The following is an 18,498-nucleotide window of genomic DNA, read 5'->3' on the forward strand; positions in this document are numbered from 1 at the left end:
ATGTCGTTGTGAGCATATATATACACACGCACACACACACAGGGGTCGCTTCGGAGAGAGAAGGATTTCTACTCAATCCATAGGTTGGACCTTTCAATCTATGATTGTTAGGTACAAACTGAGATTCAGAGTGCAAGAGAGTTTGAAACGTAAGGATTTTAAGCGACTTTTAATGCCTTTAAAGTTACTGAAAAATTAAGGAAAAGAGGTGTATCATGTATACTCTTTTATATTTTTGTTTGAGATTTATCTACGTAGTCGCGTGCATGACATAACTAATTTTCAGGGTCGACTAAAAAAGTAGGTGTATCGTTCACATCCTTCTACATACTAGTAGAGGCTTGTGGTTTGCACACCCAACCAATCATTGGATGGATGGGGAAGGCTTGATAATTAAAAATGGTAGTTTTTTAATCACATGCATAACTTTCATCTTAGCCTATCAGTTTGCATCCGTAATGAGCATCACCCAACCACAATATATAAAAAATTGGATCATATCAGATCAACATTATTAAAAAATCTTGACACACTGGCCAAAAGTGTTGACATATTGATAGAGAATTTTATATTGGTCTACCAGTATCTCATTAGGAGATTCCTAGCTAGTTGGTAAATATTAAGATCAACGTATGTGAAATGATGATTAATTATTCACTGAATTTAAAATTCTTTAGTCATTCAAGCTTAGATAAACAAATATCTTGGCTCATGTTATGATCAATCATCCACAAATATCATCAGCTAATTAAAATTAGGATGGTTAATTATAAGTTCTGTTGCTGTAGGCTTTCGTACGAACACTAAATTGGTCTGGTAGCAAGTAATGGGGCAGAATCGCTAGAGCGCAAACTGCTCGTTGAAGAGCGTCCAGCGAGAGATCTTCCAACAGTCAAGTCAGCTAGTTAGAAATCAGGAATAGGAGAAGAGAGATGCAAAAAGGTAGAAGAGAATGACGATTAATCCTCAAGGATGCTTGAGAGACTTACTCGGGGGTCCTCCTTTTTCTTTCTTTTGTAAAGAAGGGACCACTGGTGGTAACTGGCCCTGCCATAATCACATACACAAGGTCAATGTAGTGGGCCTACCTTGTTACTCCAACAGTGGCGTCGTGATCTCGACGATCTTTTGCCTCTTCTATGCGATATCGGTGATCCTCTATACAGGGTGCGGCGTTGGCAATCTCAGGTTGGCATGGTTGCCATACTAGATTGAGGGCATCCGAACCACATAAGCGATCTCAACCCAAGGGTGACTAGCTTTAGTGTCATCCAAGGTCCGCTCTGTATCAAGTTCCTCTATTGTTTCTTGATTAGTATAAGAATATATTTGTAAAACAAGAGGTCTTTAATAATAAAGGGCTTTATACAAAATCACTTGCATCCACAACACCTAAAAGCAAGAAGTCCGTTATTGCATTTTAAGTTAGCTGGAGTCTTAATGCACAAACATTATACTCTTCAATAACTACGGATAATGTTGAAGATATATATATATGGACTTCATTTAGAAGCAGTCCTCAGTGTAGCATTAGTGGCAGTGGTTAATTTCAGTATTGGTGCTCATTATCGTAATCGTTTATTATTCTGGGTGCTTATTAGCCCTCAAAATTCTCGAATTTCACCCGGAAAAGTCGGAGAAGGTGCGCTTGCGTGGTGCTCTTGGAATTGGCAACCAGATAACGGCATTTTGCCGTAGTGAAGCTGCCTTTCCAACTGGCGAAAGGAGGGCATGGGCTCGGATGGGAGTCGTTGAAGGCATGTGGGTTGGTTGGCGAAAAATCGATAGACGCAAAGAATTCAATTATTTCTGCGTTCGTCATTCGTATCTTTCCGCTAGCAGAGAAAGCGAGGCTTGGAGGTAAAAACCAACCGCGGAGAAGAGGAACAGTGTTTTTTACCAAAAAAAGAAGGGGAACAGTGTTCGCCAACCAGAGATGGGCTAGCAATATGTCACCTCACCCGAACATATACTGTACTCATGCATGCATCCCATGCCACGGAATAGTTGACTTTTGACATGACATTCAATTCGTCGCCTCTTATCGTGTTATTGCTTCGGATCACGGTGCAATGTACATGTTTGACGTGTTACCATCTTGTCATGAAACTTCGATCCCGAATCAAACGTCAAGTTATGGTGTCTTGGTACGTTAGATATCGGTCTAATCAATTACTGAGCCAATTACTTGACGAAATATCCCAACGTGCAATTCAATATTGTACCATTGCAACAGATTTTCTTTCTTTCTTTTTCCAGGCTTTCATGTCATCTGGATATTCGTTGGACTTGTGGGACTAACAAATTAAACCGATCTGTCTTCCAAGGTAAACAAAAGAACCAAAGTGGATCGATATTTCTCTTACAATCTTTAATCAGTGATCCATTTCCTGACTGCCAGATGTATGGAGCATCATTCATCAGTACAGATTTTGTGGATTTTGTTTCATATCCTACCTTTGTCATTTGGAATTAGATGTGCCATGCATGTTGATGGGCTATTTAGCTGATGAGTATGAAAGTAGGGTAAGGCAGAATGACGAGACTGGAGAGATCATAAAATGCTGGATAACCTTCGTGTCCCATGCATCGACTTACGTGAGGCGAGTGGTGTGCGGATATCTCTTTTCGCACCACTTGAACGAAAACCATGAGGCAATTGCGAATAAGATTGTGTCTTTCTTCTGACACAAGGCAAATGAAATCCATATGGCGATTGCGAATTGTGGATATTATTGTTAGATGGTGGATAATGGAATCTGGACAAAAATGGAACTCGCTTGTCTGGACTTTCCAATTGGAAGACACGACGCTTTAGTCGGCGAACAAAAATGTCAAACATCTCGCTCTCATATCCTCGTATACTCTTTTAATGATTGGATGCTGGTGAGAAAAATATCGGGAAGGTACCTTTCGATTCTGTTGGGAAAGCTTGACAAAAGAACATAGCGTGGAAAGGGACTCAAGGCGCTAAATGAAAAAGAGAAAACAGGATGGATAAAACTTATGTACGAATTTAAAGTTTCGGATCAATCTGGTTCTTGGGCATGAGAGAGGAGCGGATATTAATATGAAAATTTTGTTAAAAAAAATAATAGTTGTTTCCTCTGAAAAAGGTTTTTATTGTTATAGCCATGCAGATAGGTTGTTGAAATTGTGCTCATCCAAACTATCTATAATCTAATTTTATAGCAAAACTCTCTTTTCCAATATATACAATGAAAATTCTTCTAAAAAAAAAAAAGGAACAAATTATTCATCCAACAATAAAAAGTATCCATATATCTAGGGGTGGCAATCTGGTCTCTGACCGGGTATAAATGAATTGGATCAGAAAAATCTCAAATTAAATCTGATCTATTTGTTAAACAAGTCAAGTATTGAAATTCGAACCCATCCTATTTGATAAATAAATTATCCAATCCGACATGTTTAACCTATGTATTTAACAGATAACCAATTTGCCTAATCAAATCTAACCAAGTTAAAAAGAAAAAAAGAGTAAAGACAAAAGTTACCGAAGAACAGGGAAGGACTTCACCAGTGATCCCTATGGCTTCTCGGGGGTCTTTTGCTTTGGGGACCATATTGTTGCCCTAGCCCTTGGTGACCCTGCATCGGCTCTCGACCTCTCCAACCACCTCCACCCCACTCTTGGCCATCTCTCAATAACAAATTTGACTATTAGCGATGGTTAATTGCCATAACTAATAGTCATTTTGCGTCGCTGATAGTATTAGCGATGGCATCCCATCGTTAATTGATGATCAAAAAAATTCTAGTCACTAATTGCACTTATTAGCGACGGGCTTTCTAATCATCGCTAATAACTAGTATTAGTAACAGCATTAGCGACGGCTAACTTCCATCGCTATTTATTTTCTTACTTTTAAATGAAATCTTAAAAAAAATTAAAAAATTAACAACGGCTTTGTTGTCGCTAATGCCGTCGCTAATAAAATTAGCGATAGCATATTGCCGTCGATGATATTTAATTTTATTTATTTTAAAAAAAATTATAATAATATTTTGTTATTAGCGATGGCTAAAGCCATCGCTAATGCTCTCGATAATAATTAATTTTATTTTTTAAAAAATTTATAATAATATTTCTTAAAATCTGTTCTAATTAATCACAATCAATTATGGTTCCTAACATCTATTATAATTAAAATTCTAAGACAATATGATAATCATAAATAAAAAAATAATTATATTATATTAAAAATATAAATTATATAATTTTACAAGCAGTATCAAAAAAAATATAATACATCAAAATAAAAAAAATTAGTCCAGATCTTCCTCATCATCCTCCTCGTCCTCCTACTCCTCTCTAGTAGTTGGTAGATGAGAGCCGAATGTCCCAGCATCCTGAAATGAAGAAAACTAAAATATTATTAATAAGTTTCGATACGGAGATGTATCTTTTGATACACTTCTTCAATTTTTAAATATATTATTCCTATATATTCCATTCAATGATACGAAACTATAAATACCCTCAGTCCATCAATTAGATGGTTAGATTAAATTTTTAGTCTCTAGATCTCTTTTTTCGATTCAAGTCTAAATATGTGAAGCTTCTAAATATAAAATTTTAAAATTAGTAAAAGAGTTTACTAATAGAATTATCTGATGTGATGGTTGGGACAACGAGTCCAGCTGATCGTGCAGCTACGGATCCTAGGGAATCTTTATGACCATATCGCGGATGGCATCCTGGAAGCTCTGAGATCGCTAGCTTGGAAGTCTCTACACGACCTCCTCCACGTGCGCATCACTCCATGTCTAGGACGTCGAGGCCTGTGAGAATGTCGAAGAGTATCGAGCCACTGAAGAGTCGAAGCTGTAGCCGAATTCTATAATCCGGCTCCTACTCACCCCTCCGATGACCTTGAGCCATCTCTCAAGGTCAAAGAGGGGCTGAGTGGATGGGTCATCGTCGTCCCGCGCAACGACGTACTCCGCATAATCTGCCTACACAGTTCAGAAATACATTAATTCTAATATACTCTTATAACAACTTAATAAATACAGTTTAAAATTCTTACCATGATATATCACGATCTATAATCTAGATAATCACTAATCCTCCTAGACTGATGTGTGGTGTCTCACAACTGCAGCTGATCTGATGGATGACCCAGCTGCCATCTCTACAATAAATAAATAATAAAATTAAATTAATTAAAGTATACATATAAGAGTTTTTATATTTCTAATGAAGGATTTTAGTATAGATTTCTTACCAGTCTATCTTCCACAATATATATACCGACGGAGCCATCCGTATGCCTGATCGGATCCTACTAGCTGGTTCGATTCTGTCGGACCCTCTGCCATCTACTAGCATACTCTTCGTTGCTCTACTGGTCCCAGAGGATCTCCCATACGTCCGTTCACATCCAGTAATCCCTGTAGGACTTCTAGTTTGATGGTAACTAAGAATCAAAATGCTTGATGGTGGACCATCGTAGGCTGTGTAGCCCATTTCGAAACCTACGTATAGCCACCTGCTTGAAGATCAAGCGGCTAGCCTCCTTATCCTGATGAGATAAGAATTGATAGTACCTCAGCAAGTGGAAGCAAGCGTGTATTAATAAAAAGAATACAAACCTACTGTGAATTATTAAATTAAACATCTTTGACTTACCAAGAATATCTCCTAGATTGCATCACCAGCCCCTGATGGCCAATTGGAGAACTCGTTCACCAGCCCCGACATCAATCATCGAATGATCCCGATGATTGCATGAGGCACGGAGCTCTTTGTAAATGTGCCATAAAATTAATTTTGAATAATAAATATTAGACTCTATAATAACTAAATTTTAAACATATTCAGTAAAGATATAATACTTATAATCGACTCTGAATATAGATGAGCTCTTTATCCTCCGGCTGAGTCAAAGGTGCCGCACGTCGGGCAGATCCTCTATCACGCCTGTATGTCTGCGAGTCGGTCACTGGTGCGTGTGACTGTGGGGTCACTTTTGACCTCCTGTCCTTTGAGCTTGAGCACAAAATATCTAATATAAAGAATATTATATTAGTTAGCAAAGGACAAAATAGCATAAATGAGAATATCTAAAATGTTAGAATTTACCACGGGATGTGAGAGGTGCAAAATCCTGCGAGCGGGCCGCATGATCGCTCTCTCCTCGAAAGCTCTATCCTCCACTGGCATGGCTCCGACCTCTAGAAGACATGATGTATAATATCTGAAAATAAAAATAAATAGATTCATCAAATTAATTATACAATTACGAATGACAATGTAAGATTTAAAATGATTCAAAGATTATATACTTAGCACTACTCATCGGCCTCTTCAGATGTCTGGTATCCTTTAGATTTTTCTTTCGATTCTTCCTCTTCTTCCACTTCTTCCTCTTCCTTCACCTCTTTTTCTTTCTCTTCTTCTCCTTTTTGGATAGGATTATCTTTTAAAATAAAATTAGTTGGGTCTACCTCCTCACGTTAGCCATCATGTACGAGAATTCCTGGAGCACCCAACTCGACATCTATTGAAGACCAATAAAATCCGAATGTTTCATCCTCCAGAAAGTATTCTAATAATTGAGGCTTTTCTTCTTCTTCAAGCATGTAATGAATTGCTCGAGACTTAACCTTACATACAGTCCACTAATCTTTTCTTCCTCTCTCTCTTGATCGAAAAGAAGTATAATACACCTGAGTAGCTTGTTGGACTAGCACAAAGGGGTCATTGACATATGTTTTTGATCCATGTTTGATTTTAATAACTTCGTACCGTGGATCAACCTTCATACAATTATCGGTATCAAACCATCGGTACTTAAACAGAATGACACTATTATCACTTAAGGGGTAGGTCAACTTGATCACTTCTTTGAAGATCCCATAGTAGTCATTCTACGCCTCGATATCAAATCAGCTGCCCTATATACATAAACTGTTATCATTGTACTTTTATGTTCTCCATATTGCTGCATACAAAATTTGAAATCATTTATGTTACAGCCATTATAACATATCACGTACTTTATTGGCCTATAACCTAATGGTCTTAGCTTTCTCGATATAAATTCGTCGCATTGCATGACCTGCATATTATAAAAGAAATAAATTGAAGAAAATTAAATTAAATAAAATGACGATGGTTGCTTATCAGTTGATGGAATCAATTCGTAAAGTTCTATGAGTGCTGAGTGAAAATTTCTTCTTCGCTTATCATTGGATTATCCCATCTCAGCATCTCATCATATTGCCTATACATGTACAAGATAAGTATAGTATGATAAGTGATTAAAGAGTTGAAATTGTGATTGATACTTACTCAACATATAGATCAACCTCTATGCAGTTTAGCAAAATATGTCTCTGCCTATCGAAGTTCAGTATCAGTATACCCGATGAATCTCGTACTCAAATTCACGAGCAGAATAGGTAAATATTGAGATCTTCGCTTCTGATTCTTCACCACCATCATCATGTTGACCCACTTGAGTCAGTTTTGTCTATATATTGGGGTTAAAATAGCATCGATTGAAATTTAAAATTTTTTCTATTACATAAGCCTCCACAATAGAACATTCAACTCAAGCCTTATTTTTTATTTTCTTCTTGAGACTGTGTATGTATCTTTCAAATGGATACATCCATCTGTACTGCACTGGTCCTCCCACCCTAGCTTCATACGTCAGATAAATCATGAGGTGCTCCATGGAGTCGAAAAATCTAAGAGAAAATATCTTCTCTAACTTGCATATGGTCTCTATAATACTAGCCTCGAGATTGAAGATGTGGTCGGTAGATAGTTCGATAGCATAAATATTTTTGAAGCAAAGGCTAAGCTCGGTCAAAGAACTCCATATGAAGTTGGGAAGAAGATCACGCCACGTCAATAGGAGTAATCGTTGCATGAAGATATGGCAGTAATGGCTCTTGCGCGACTATGGGATGCCATAGAATATGCACTCAGCTTTTATGCAAGAACTTGTTGCCCTGGACACCGAGTGGGATCCGAGGCCTGAGCGCATAGGGTACTCCCCGATTCTATATTTGCAATACTGTCCGGCACCTTCCATCGGCCTGAACGTGTCCTGGACATCATGGACGCCAGCTGGGACCTAAAGCCCGAGCGCGCGGGGCACACTCCGACCCCGTGTTTGCAATACTACTCGGCATCTTCCATCGGTCTGAGCGCACAAGACGTGCGAGGACTAGATGTCTTGGACACTAGTTGGGACTCAAGATCCGAGCGTGCAGGGCATGCCCAGGTCCCATATTTGCAATACTGCCTGGCACCTTCCTTCGATCCGAGCGCTCTGCATGCCAAGACCCAAGTCTCATACTTCTAATTAATTAATTAAACATCTAACTAATTAATTAAATTAATATTTAATTAATTAAATTTAAATATATAATTAAACTTAATTAACATAATTTACTTAAAAAAAAATTTTAGTGACGGTATTAGTCATCGCTAATGCCGTCGCTAATACTCACATAGGGACGAAAGGATCTCTAAGGATGGGATGCCAGCTCAGGGATGCAGCCATGGAGATGAGGGTGCAGGGATGGGGCTGCAGGGTCAGGCCGATAGGGTGGGGCCGTAGGCTGGGGGTGGTGGGGCAGGGCCGACAGGGTTGGGGCGACCACGGGTGTGGAGAGATGTGGGCTCGGGGCGGCCGCAGGCATGGAGGGATGCGGGCTCAGAGTCGTGAGATGTCGGAGGGACGGGTTGGGGAGGGATGAGGTGTTTAGGCATCGGCGATAGGGGGTTAAGTGGGGTTTGGGTGCCGATAAGAGGAGGGAAGAGGAGAAAGATAAGGAGCATGCGAGATAAATGTTTTTCGCTCTCCATTTGAAAATATATAATGGAGTATTAATGATGATAAATCATCGTCGCTAATACCATCGGTAAAACTATTAGTGACAGCAAAATTTGTCACTAAAAATAGATAGACATCACTAATATTTTTATAAAAAAATAATTTTTTATAATTTTTTAAATATATTTTTTTAAAATTATTAGCGATGGTGAATTGCCATCGCTAATGCCATCAGTAATAGTATTAGCAATGGCATACTCCATCACTAAAAATAGAAAGCTATCACTAATACTTTTATCAGAAAAAAATATTATTTTTATAATTTTTTAAATATATTTTTTTTAAAATTATTAGCGATGGCAAATGTATCCGTCACTAATAACCATCAATAATTAATTAATTTAATTATAATTATAATCAAAAAAATATTTTAAAATTTTAAATTTAGTAGCATGTTTTTTGCCATCACTAATAGTCATATTCCATCACTAATAACATATATTAGAGATGGTAAAAATACCGTCGCTAAAAGCCATCGCTAATAACTTTAATATTTTAAAATTTTATTAATATTTTAAAAATTATTAATTTTAAAATTTTAAATTCATATTCACCATTCATTATCTAAATAATTATTGTTAGAGTATTGTCACAAATGACCACCTTGATTCGGTAGCTCTAGATATGTCGATCATTAAAACTTAATTTCGACGGTTACGAACGATTGCATAATGATCTGATAGATAGAGATCACCGATGGATGTAAAAATTTACAACGATGATTTTGATGATATTTGTAGCACACTATCAAAATTTTAATTCAATCAGATATCATTATCATGGTTAATTTAGCACAAAATAATTTAGACCGTTAAATAAAAAATGAGTGATCAAAAGGTCAAACAACATTCGATATAAGATGATTTTTTAGATACATGATCTTTGCTACTATTTTGATCATTTATTTGATGGTGATCATAAAATTTAAATCACACGTATATGAACAATCCAAAACTATATGTCTTTTGATACTCATTCTTAAAGTCCTTAAGTAATTATACTTATGCTTTTGTAAGATCTACTTAATATGCATGGTTCATATATGTACGGTTTGAATTTTATGATCATTACCGTACAAATAATTAAGATAGTAACAAAGATCATTTATGTAAAAAATTGTCTTAATCAGATATTGTTTGGCCTTTTGATCACTCATTTTTTATTTAATAGTTGAAATCATCCCGTGCTAAATTGACTATGATAATGATACCCGATTGAAGTAAAATTTTGATAGTATGTTATAAATATTACTGAGATCATTGTTTTAAATTTTTAAATCCATCGATGGTCTCTATTTATCAGATCATCATGCGGTCATTCATGGCCATCGAAATCGAATTTTATTGATTGACATAGCTAGAGCTACCAGATCGAAGCGATATTTTATGATGCTACTCTAATGATAATTATTTAGATAATAAATGGTGAAGATAATTATTCACCATCATAAATAAGTTTAATAAATAAAAAAATTATTTTTTACGATGGTAATTTTCATCTCTAATAGTGCTATCGTTAATGATTATTAGCGATGGCTCTTTTATCGCTAATACTCTTTTTACCATCGCTAATAAATTTAATAAATAAAAAAAAATTGAGAAGGCTAAATCCATCGCTAAGTGCCATCGCTAATAATTATTAGTGACAGCAAGTGCCGTCTCTAATATAGTTTCCACCATTGCTAATAAGCTTAATAAATTTTTTTTTGTGATGACTTATTTTTTATCGCTATTTTTTGTCGGTAAAAGCTGTTATTAGAGACGACAAAAAGTACCATCGCTAATAGCCATCGGTAAAAAAATTATTAGCGATAAAATTATTGTCGTCGATAATACCATCGCTAATACCGTTTATTAATGATGGTTAAAATGTCGTCGCTAATGATCGTTGTTAATATCTTAATTTTTTATAGTGTTTGCTCTCATTGAGCTCAATTCATCTCTGGTCGCATCATCCACTCCATCTTAGACCCCATATCCCACTTCTCTGACATCCGCTTTGTCACTCCCTTAGCAAGAACTTCCTCTCTGATGGCCCAATCCCATCCTTAACTATCTCAGCTCCCTCTGATGCTTTTAGTCTCTCAACCGTAGCTATAACCAGCTCTCTGGCTCCATTTTAGCCTTCCCCAATGAGGCATCGCTCTTCCGACTGTATTTCAAGCCCTTTTAAGCGCAGTCCTGAGATAATGCCGCCATCCCTCTAGTACCTTTTGAAATTCTAACAAAAAAAAAAAAGTAGAGAATGAGAGAGGTCGAAGACTCTCGAAGATTGTGGAGTCAAAGCCATGGACCATGTATGTATTGATATGCATACTAGTTTCAAATTTTACACAAAACTCAAAGCATAATAGGCTTTAGACGGGCTTTCTATAGTTTATTTTAGATGGATACTTAATCTGACTCAACCCATTTAAAAAATAAGTTAAATAAGTCACAAAATAAAAATCTAAATCCAACCTAAATAATCAAATGGGTTAAACAAGTTGATCCATTATGACCCAAATCAATTTATGTCAAATCTAAACCTGCTAAAAGTAGAATAAATGCTGGTTGGGTTGACGGATCGGATCGTATTTTGCCAACCCTATATATATATATATATATATATATATATATATATATATAAAGATTAGTTAAAAAATATTTTAAATTTTAAAGACTAGCTATGAGATAAAAATATATGAGAATGGAGGCACTAGTTGAAGAATTCAGCTTTTTTAGTGTATTATAGTAGATTTGAAGGCTTTTTGCCCTTCATTCAAGGAAAAAAAACTTCTCTTTCGTATATTTATTACTTAGATAAATTGATGCACATTTTATTCATAATTAGTTAAATTAATTTTGATAAATTGTTTTTATTTTACTTCAATATCACTTATGTTATTCTTTACTCTTTTTTTGTTAAGAGAGGTATATTTCATCGGAAAAAGAGGAATATATATAGTTTATGATAGAAGGGCAGGCTATGAGTGAGAAATTGCGTGCACATTCGTTGGGCATGAGTGGGGAAAAAAAAAGGAGTTTAAGATGTTCAAAAGATGGTTTAGATAACATAATGAGATTTTTAGTTTGAATATTAATTTACGCGAAGAGATGAGATGATTTTTTGACATCTTTTTTTTTTTTTTTTTCTTAATATGGATTTAGATAAAAATCAAATTCCACAATTTTAGGAGAGATGGTGGTTTTTTTTGGGAGCAAAATTTTTTGACGGACATGTGAAAGTGGACTAGGCTAGAGAACAAAAGCTCTATTTAGTTACTTCCCGTCGTATGATTTGAGAGAAATCATAACATATACTGCATCCATCATATGGTCATACATGCAATTAATCACAACTATTTGTTTTTGTAAAGATGGACGGAAATAAGCATTTGATAAATTGGGTCAACAGAAATGCGTGACGGTGATTGGCTACATACATGATCACGTGGTGCATGTCGTGCAGAGTAGATCAAGGAATTATCACTTAAATGAACACTTAACATGGAAATGAAATGCAAGAAATTAACTTGAACAACAAATTCCAATAATTTAATGTCTTAATTCGCTGAGATGCTTGTGTACGTGGAGCAACTTTCAGAACGAGTTCCAAAATATGGGAGCCAGAGAAGAGCAGAAAAATCTCTCTCTAACGTGGTAAGTTGGAGCGAACTAATCACCAACACATCAATCACAAGTTAAATCCGACGTTATATACTTCTGTTTCATTGTGCCTGAAGTCCTGGAATAAAACCTAGCTACCATTAGCACAGAATTAATAATTGTAAATAAAAGATCCTCAAATTCTTATAGCCTTTCCGCCTCCCAATTTAACATGCAAAAAGGAAAAAGGAAAAGATCATTACTTCGCATCGGTCATCTTCTTCCACTCCCATAACATAGCAAAACAAGGAAAAAAAAGATTCTCATCTTATTATTCTTGCTTTCCCCTAATTCGTAACAAACAAAAACAAAAAGGTAAAGGAAAGACCAGGTTCCTTAAATTACTTTAAGTAAAAAAAAAAAAGATAAAGATTTTTGTTTTGTTTTGTTTTTTGCAAGGGGAAATGGAGGAAGCGAAGAGTTTGCCCCAACTTTTATCGAAGAAGAGATATTTACGAAATACAGAGTACAGAAATTAACCGTCACAGGGCTCCATGAGAAGGAAACGAACATCTTGGGCCATAATCCTTGAATGGAAGAGGACTTACATTGGAAGAAGAGATCCAATGTTCTCCTACTGTTTAAAAAGATAAAGATTAGTCAAACACCCAGTGGAATATAATTCCGCAGATTGGTCCAGAAAATACTAATTAATCAGGATAGGATATGACATGCTATGTCCCCTCGAAGTGGGATACCATGGTAATTGCCTTTTTCTCCGTGATAAGCAGATATCTTTTCGGTGCATGGTGAAACGAGGGGAGTTGCCCCCACCAAACCACATGCATGCATATATATTAATTTGAGGCATCATAACCTCTTTTCTCATATTATCTTGCTGGATCCGCACCATCGTTTTGCACCTAGATTTAGAAGAACAGAATCCCCATGGACCAATTTTCTGTTATACTTTCTTAATTCTTGGTACCTCCATGAATACATGTTTGGCTAGTGATATATGAGATGCGGCTCTCTATCTGTAAGAGGACGGGATCTATTTGATTTTCTTATGATGGTTTTTGTGTTTAATCCATGCCCAGGTTGCCGGACTATCTTACGTGCCAAAATTTATACCGACTGGCCCCTTTAATTGAGACAAACTGCAGAAATTCAGCTGGATGGGCTCTATTTTTTTTTGTGGCTTTTGAAGTATATAGTTTCTGTTTGTTGCGCCCTTCCTCGCAGTAAAATTGGCATGTCCATTGTCCGGTGTGCCGGACCGGTTCAGAAGGGCCATCTGATGAATGCATGCAAACCCGATAAATATTATTTATCAATATATTAATACATTTATAATATATTAATATAATTAATATTAATTATATTAATGTAATTAATGCAATATTGATATAATATAAGAGAGGATATTTTCATCAAAAAGTAATTTTTTCGGTAATCTAACTTGGAAAAATAAACACCATCCTTTGGAAGCATTTATTTTACTTTATCTCAGTGAAACAAATATAAGACTCATCATTTATTTTATTATCTCTATCATCTACTTTTTGTATCAAATATGATAATTTGACATGGGATTTATTTTTTTGCACTAGATTATATCCGACTAAATGAATCCTTAAGGAAAAAAAATTTCATCTTATTCTTTTTGACTGATCTATGTAATGAACCACCATGTTGACAGAATAGAGGGCAATAATTTCACTTGCACTTCTTATTTATACGAACAAAGGAGTCATGCAATGGATCTGATGATATCATGAACCACTAGACCATATAATTTTAAATGCAATGCATTACATTGTTTTCTATCTATAAACATGTCTTCTCTAATTCTTCTCTTTGGCATGATGAGAAGATGGGTATGAGCACTTTTTTTTGATAAACCGGCAAGAGCGTTTTGAGTAGTGGCAAATAATTCACTGCCAGTGCTTGCACCTGAGTTTGCCCCGCACGCTCTCCTGATTTGGGCAACTAATAAATAGACTATTCGTGCGCGCAAGGATTCACAATTTGCTCTTTTAAAATGACTTTGGGAACGTTCGTTGTTGCAGGAGTTCGGAGATATTCGATGTAAGGATTAATTGCAAGATGATGGAGTTCGTGCGTGGCAGCTTGAAAAGTGTTTAATTAGTTGCCTCAATTTGGAAATTGATATCTTTAATGAGTGTCATCCATGAGAATCACAAGATCTTAAATTAAAACAAAACAAAAAAAGAAAAACATCTTAATCGTTTTCAGATGATCTATAAAATGAACCATCATCTGTTGATAGAATAGGAGCAATAATTTCACTTGCACTTGTTATTTGTACTAAGAAAGGAGTCATGCAATGGAATGGTCTTATTTATGAACCACTGAACTGTATAATTTTAAATGGAATATATTATATTGGTTTCCATCTATAACCATGTATTATGTAATTCTTCTCTTTGGCATGATGAAAAGAGGGCCCAAAAATAGCTGGGCAATAATATGTGTGAACAATAACAATTTATTTTCTTCTATGAACTATAAGTGGGTATTGTGTAATCTTCGGGAATTGGTCGAGGATGGTACACCCCCCTATGAGATAGGTGTTGTACGATCAGGCCCTCCACCTGTCGCTCTAGGAAATGCTTTCCTCCTTGTAACCTCATTTGGCGCAAGGCAACGGGATCACGTTCCCTTTTTTGGTCCAATTTACATGGTTACATAAACTTGTTGTAGCATCCCCATCTCCTCCAGCTAGATCGATATCTTGCAGTATTATATCATGGCAAGGGACAGTTGTGCTGCAATCAAATTTGATAGCAACTTCCGAAGCACTTGTTCCCTTGAAATTCTTGTACATGACATTGCTTACCTCCACAGCTGAAGTCTACAAAATAATCAATAATATTTTAGATGGATGGAGATAGAGAGAGAGAGAGAGAGAGAGAGAGATTACAAATTATACGTACCTGTTGTTTGCATGGCGTTTTTGAATCACAATAATTTTGGTCAATAATTATAGGGTTCTTCACTTCATGCATAACGAAATTTTGGAATACAATATTCTTTGCATAGCCGCGTCCTCCCTATACATGAAAACAAAGATTGAATATAGAGTAGAAGAGGAAACTGCACTCATGCATGTAAACCACCTTTGCATGTCAAATAAGTGAAAGAAGTTGATAGATGACGTGGTCATGAAGCAAATATATATAAGAAAAATCGCATGCATAAAAACTACACTAGTTTATTGGGTTCGACAGTTAGACTAGTGACAAAGCTTCTCACAAGCTTTGTCGGGTTTGACAAGCGGAAAGGCATGCATACCCATTCTACGATCTTCGTTTACGATAAAAATGCTAAATATTCAGATTTTTATTCATGGTCTGACATCCGAGGCATCATTTGTTTCAATGCACGAAAGTGATGATAAAGCTATGGTCCCAATTTGGGTGTCATTAATTAACATGGTTAGAGAGAGAGAGAGAGAGCGAGCGCCATGTAGTGATACTTCGATCATACACTGATGTATTAGAGTTTATTTATTTTATTTGCCAAATATGGACAGAACCGAGGGAAACTTTTACGCCATCCAAGACGCACTTTGGCATCATGCGGTAAACAACTACGTGCCCAACGTGAGGAATGTGCTACCAGGAATGATGGGAACAATTAGCCCACCCACAATACGGTTTCCAAACCAGCATAACTTTCAACACCCCATGTAAAGATTGACACCTGTACGTTAATCAGATGTGTCGAATTTTTTTTACAAAAAAAGTGACTTTCGTCAACCTTTGTCTTGACGCTTTTAAATCTCTAAGTGGAACCGAAAGGTGGCACTCCTTAATTCCAAAAGTCTTTGCAAATTTGTCCTTTCCATACGAGGAATTAATGGGAAAGAGAGAAAACTACACTCACCTGCCAGGTCTTGATCCTGGCACCATTTGTGGTTCCTTTCAGTTGTGCCGTGTCCACAATCACATTCGAGAGTTGGGCTTTCGAGCCATGATCTCCTAAACTTCCAATACTGGTGATGTTGAATAGTAGACAAAATTAAGTTGAATCAACCCATACTTAGTGCTTCTATTTTGGAGTTAAAAAAGAGTTTTATACCTGATTCCGTGGCCTGGTCCACAGACTATATTTGTAGCGTTCACATTTTGAGACCCACTTTCGATAGATATGCAGTCATCACCTTCATTAGTTTGTAGAAAAGGAGAATAGGTTAGCATGCATGATCTTAAAGTACATTGTTAGCGTACGTAAACAAAAAACATCGGTAAGATAGACTGCTATGGTTAGTCTTGTATCGATCGTACCAGTCCCGATAACACAATTTGTTACCCGTATATTTTTGGTCTCGGTAACGTGAATGCCATCAGTATTTGGACTCGACTCTGGAGCGGTGATGGTGAGGCTTGAAACATCAACATTGGTGCTTCTCTCAAACGATACATGAATCTGTTGGCTATCTTTAATGTTCAAGTTCTCCACCGTCAATTTGTCACAAGAGTAAAAGGTCAGGGCCTGTTGGAGGAAAAACAAGTCTCCCAATAAGAAATCACCGTCAATTTCAAGCATGTGCGAGAATATATATTTTTTTTTTTTCTCATGTAAAGGGATTCCAAACGTACCGTTGGGGCATTCTTGCAAGGCTGAAAAAGAAAACAATTTTACGTACGAAGTTAGTTATTTCTTGATGAAGAGGAGAAGTAAATTTTAAGATATCATGCAAATTAATGCTTACAAGTGATTTATTGATTTTGCAAGAGTTTTGCCACCATATCTTCCCGTTGCCGTTAATGTTTCCACCACCACCCACATAAAGATTTTGGATGCCACTGAATAGGATCCAGTGTCTGCCGTTCTTTCCGTTCCAATCTGATTGGTCTGAAGATGCTTCAATTGTTCCTTTGATCTGACTCACAACATATATAACATTAGAAGCTGGTGCATGTGATGCACAAACTGAACATGAAAAAACTGTATTCTGAGCAGAAAACCAGTGGGTTTTGCATCACATATTGTTTATTAAATTTATCAAACTATACTTTTAGTTGGGAAAGCATCGCATTGTTTGATTCATCTCACCATCAGTGAAACATCAGATTTGCAAGGGCCAGAGAAGGTGATTGGCTTAAGTAGGTAGTTCTTGTTCTCAGGCACCATGAGGACAGCTGAAGTAGAAGAGGAGCAAGCTTCCTTCCAGGCCTCTTCAAATGCCTAAAAAAAAAACCACATGACAAATGTCACTCCACTTATCTGGCACTACGGATATTCAAGTTTTCAATATCATATAAAAGAATCTATAATACAGTACGAGCACATGCTGCACATAAGCACGCACAGCGAAAAAAAGAAAAAAGAAACCGAAAAAAAAAAAAAATCGAGGCATTTATTAAACCAAATTGGAGTTGCATCTAAATTAAGTAATGAAATGAAGGTTACCTCAGTACCGTCAGTTCCATCACCTTTAGCACCATAGTCCTCCACATTCACCACATTTTGTGAAGACCTAAATCTAGCAACTCGAGCGACTCTCTCCAGGACAAACCTATTGGGTTGATATGCAATTGCACCTCTTTCTCCATGGACTGCTCCATAGTATGATGGATATGCAGCCATGCCATAAGAAGAAATATCATCAAGGTAGCCAAGGGTGCTGTCTTCATCCAGTCTGCTATGACAGAAGAGGCTCTTGAAGGAGAACAAGACGAGAGAGAGCAGAAGCAATTTTTGTGGGGCCATCGCTAGTATCACAAAACCTATTTAGTTCTGGATCTTCTTGGTTATGGTGGAGGAACCATGTCGTTGTGAGCATATAAATACACACGTCGGTCGCTTCGGAGAGAGAAGGATTTCTACTCAATCCATGGGTTGGAACTTTCAATCTATGATTGTCAGGCACAAACTGAGATTCAGAGGTGCAAGAGTTTGAAACGTAAGGATCTTTAGCGACTTTTAATTCCTTTAAAGTTACTGAAAAATAAAGGTATAGAGGCGTATCATGTATACTCTTTTATATTTTCGTTTGAGAT

General features: G+C 36.5%; 1 protein-coding gene across 2 annotated transcripts; it reads right to left on the bottom strand.

Moving 5' to 3' along the window:
• Positions 1-14,822: 14,822 nt before the first annotated feature.
• On the bottom strand, positions 14,823-18,240 carry LOC105056874 (polygalacturonase). Of its 2 annotated transcripts, XM_019851224.3 has the most exons (9): positions 17,909-18,240; positions 17,552-17,683; positions 17,208-17,378; positions 17,095-17,115; positions 16,780-16,987; positions 16,574-16,655; positions 16,379-16,487; positions 15,427-15,543; positions 14,823-15,344 (listed from the first exon to the last, which is right to left on the bottom strand). In XM_019851224.3, exons 1-9 carry the CDS (start codon positions 18,206-18,208, stop codon positions 15,120-15,122), a joined length of 1,365 nt encoding a protein of 454 aa, XP_019706783.3. In that variant the 5' UTR covers positions 18,209-18,240; the 3' UTR covers positions 14,823-15,119. The 2 variants fall into 2 exon arrangements, with proteins under 2 accessions (XP_019706783.3, XP_073107442.1); XM_073251341.1 differs by lacking the exon at positions 15,427-15,543.
• Positions 18,241-18,498: the final 258 nt, after the last annotated feature.

This window comes from Elaeis guineensis, chromosome 2 (assembly GCF_000442705.2).
Source record: "Elaeis guineensis isolate ETL-2024a chromosome 2, EG11, whole genome shotgun sequence".
Taxonomy (NCBI): Eukaryota; Viridiplantae; Streptophyta; class Magnoliopsida; order Arecales; family Arecaceae; genus Elaeis; species Elaeis guineensis.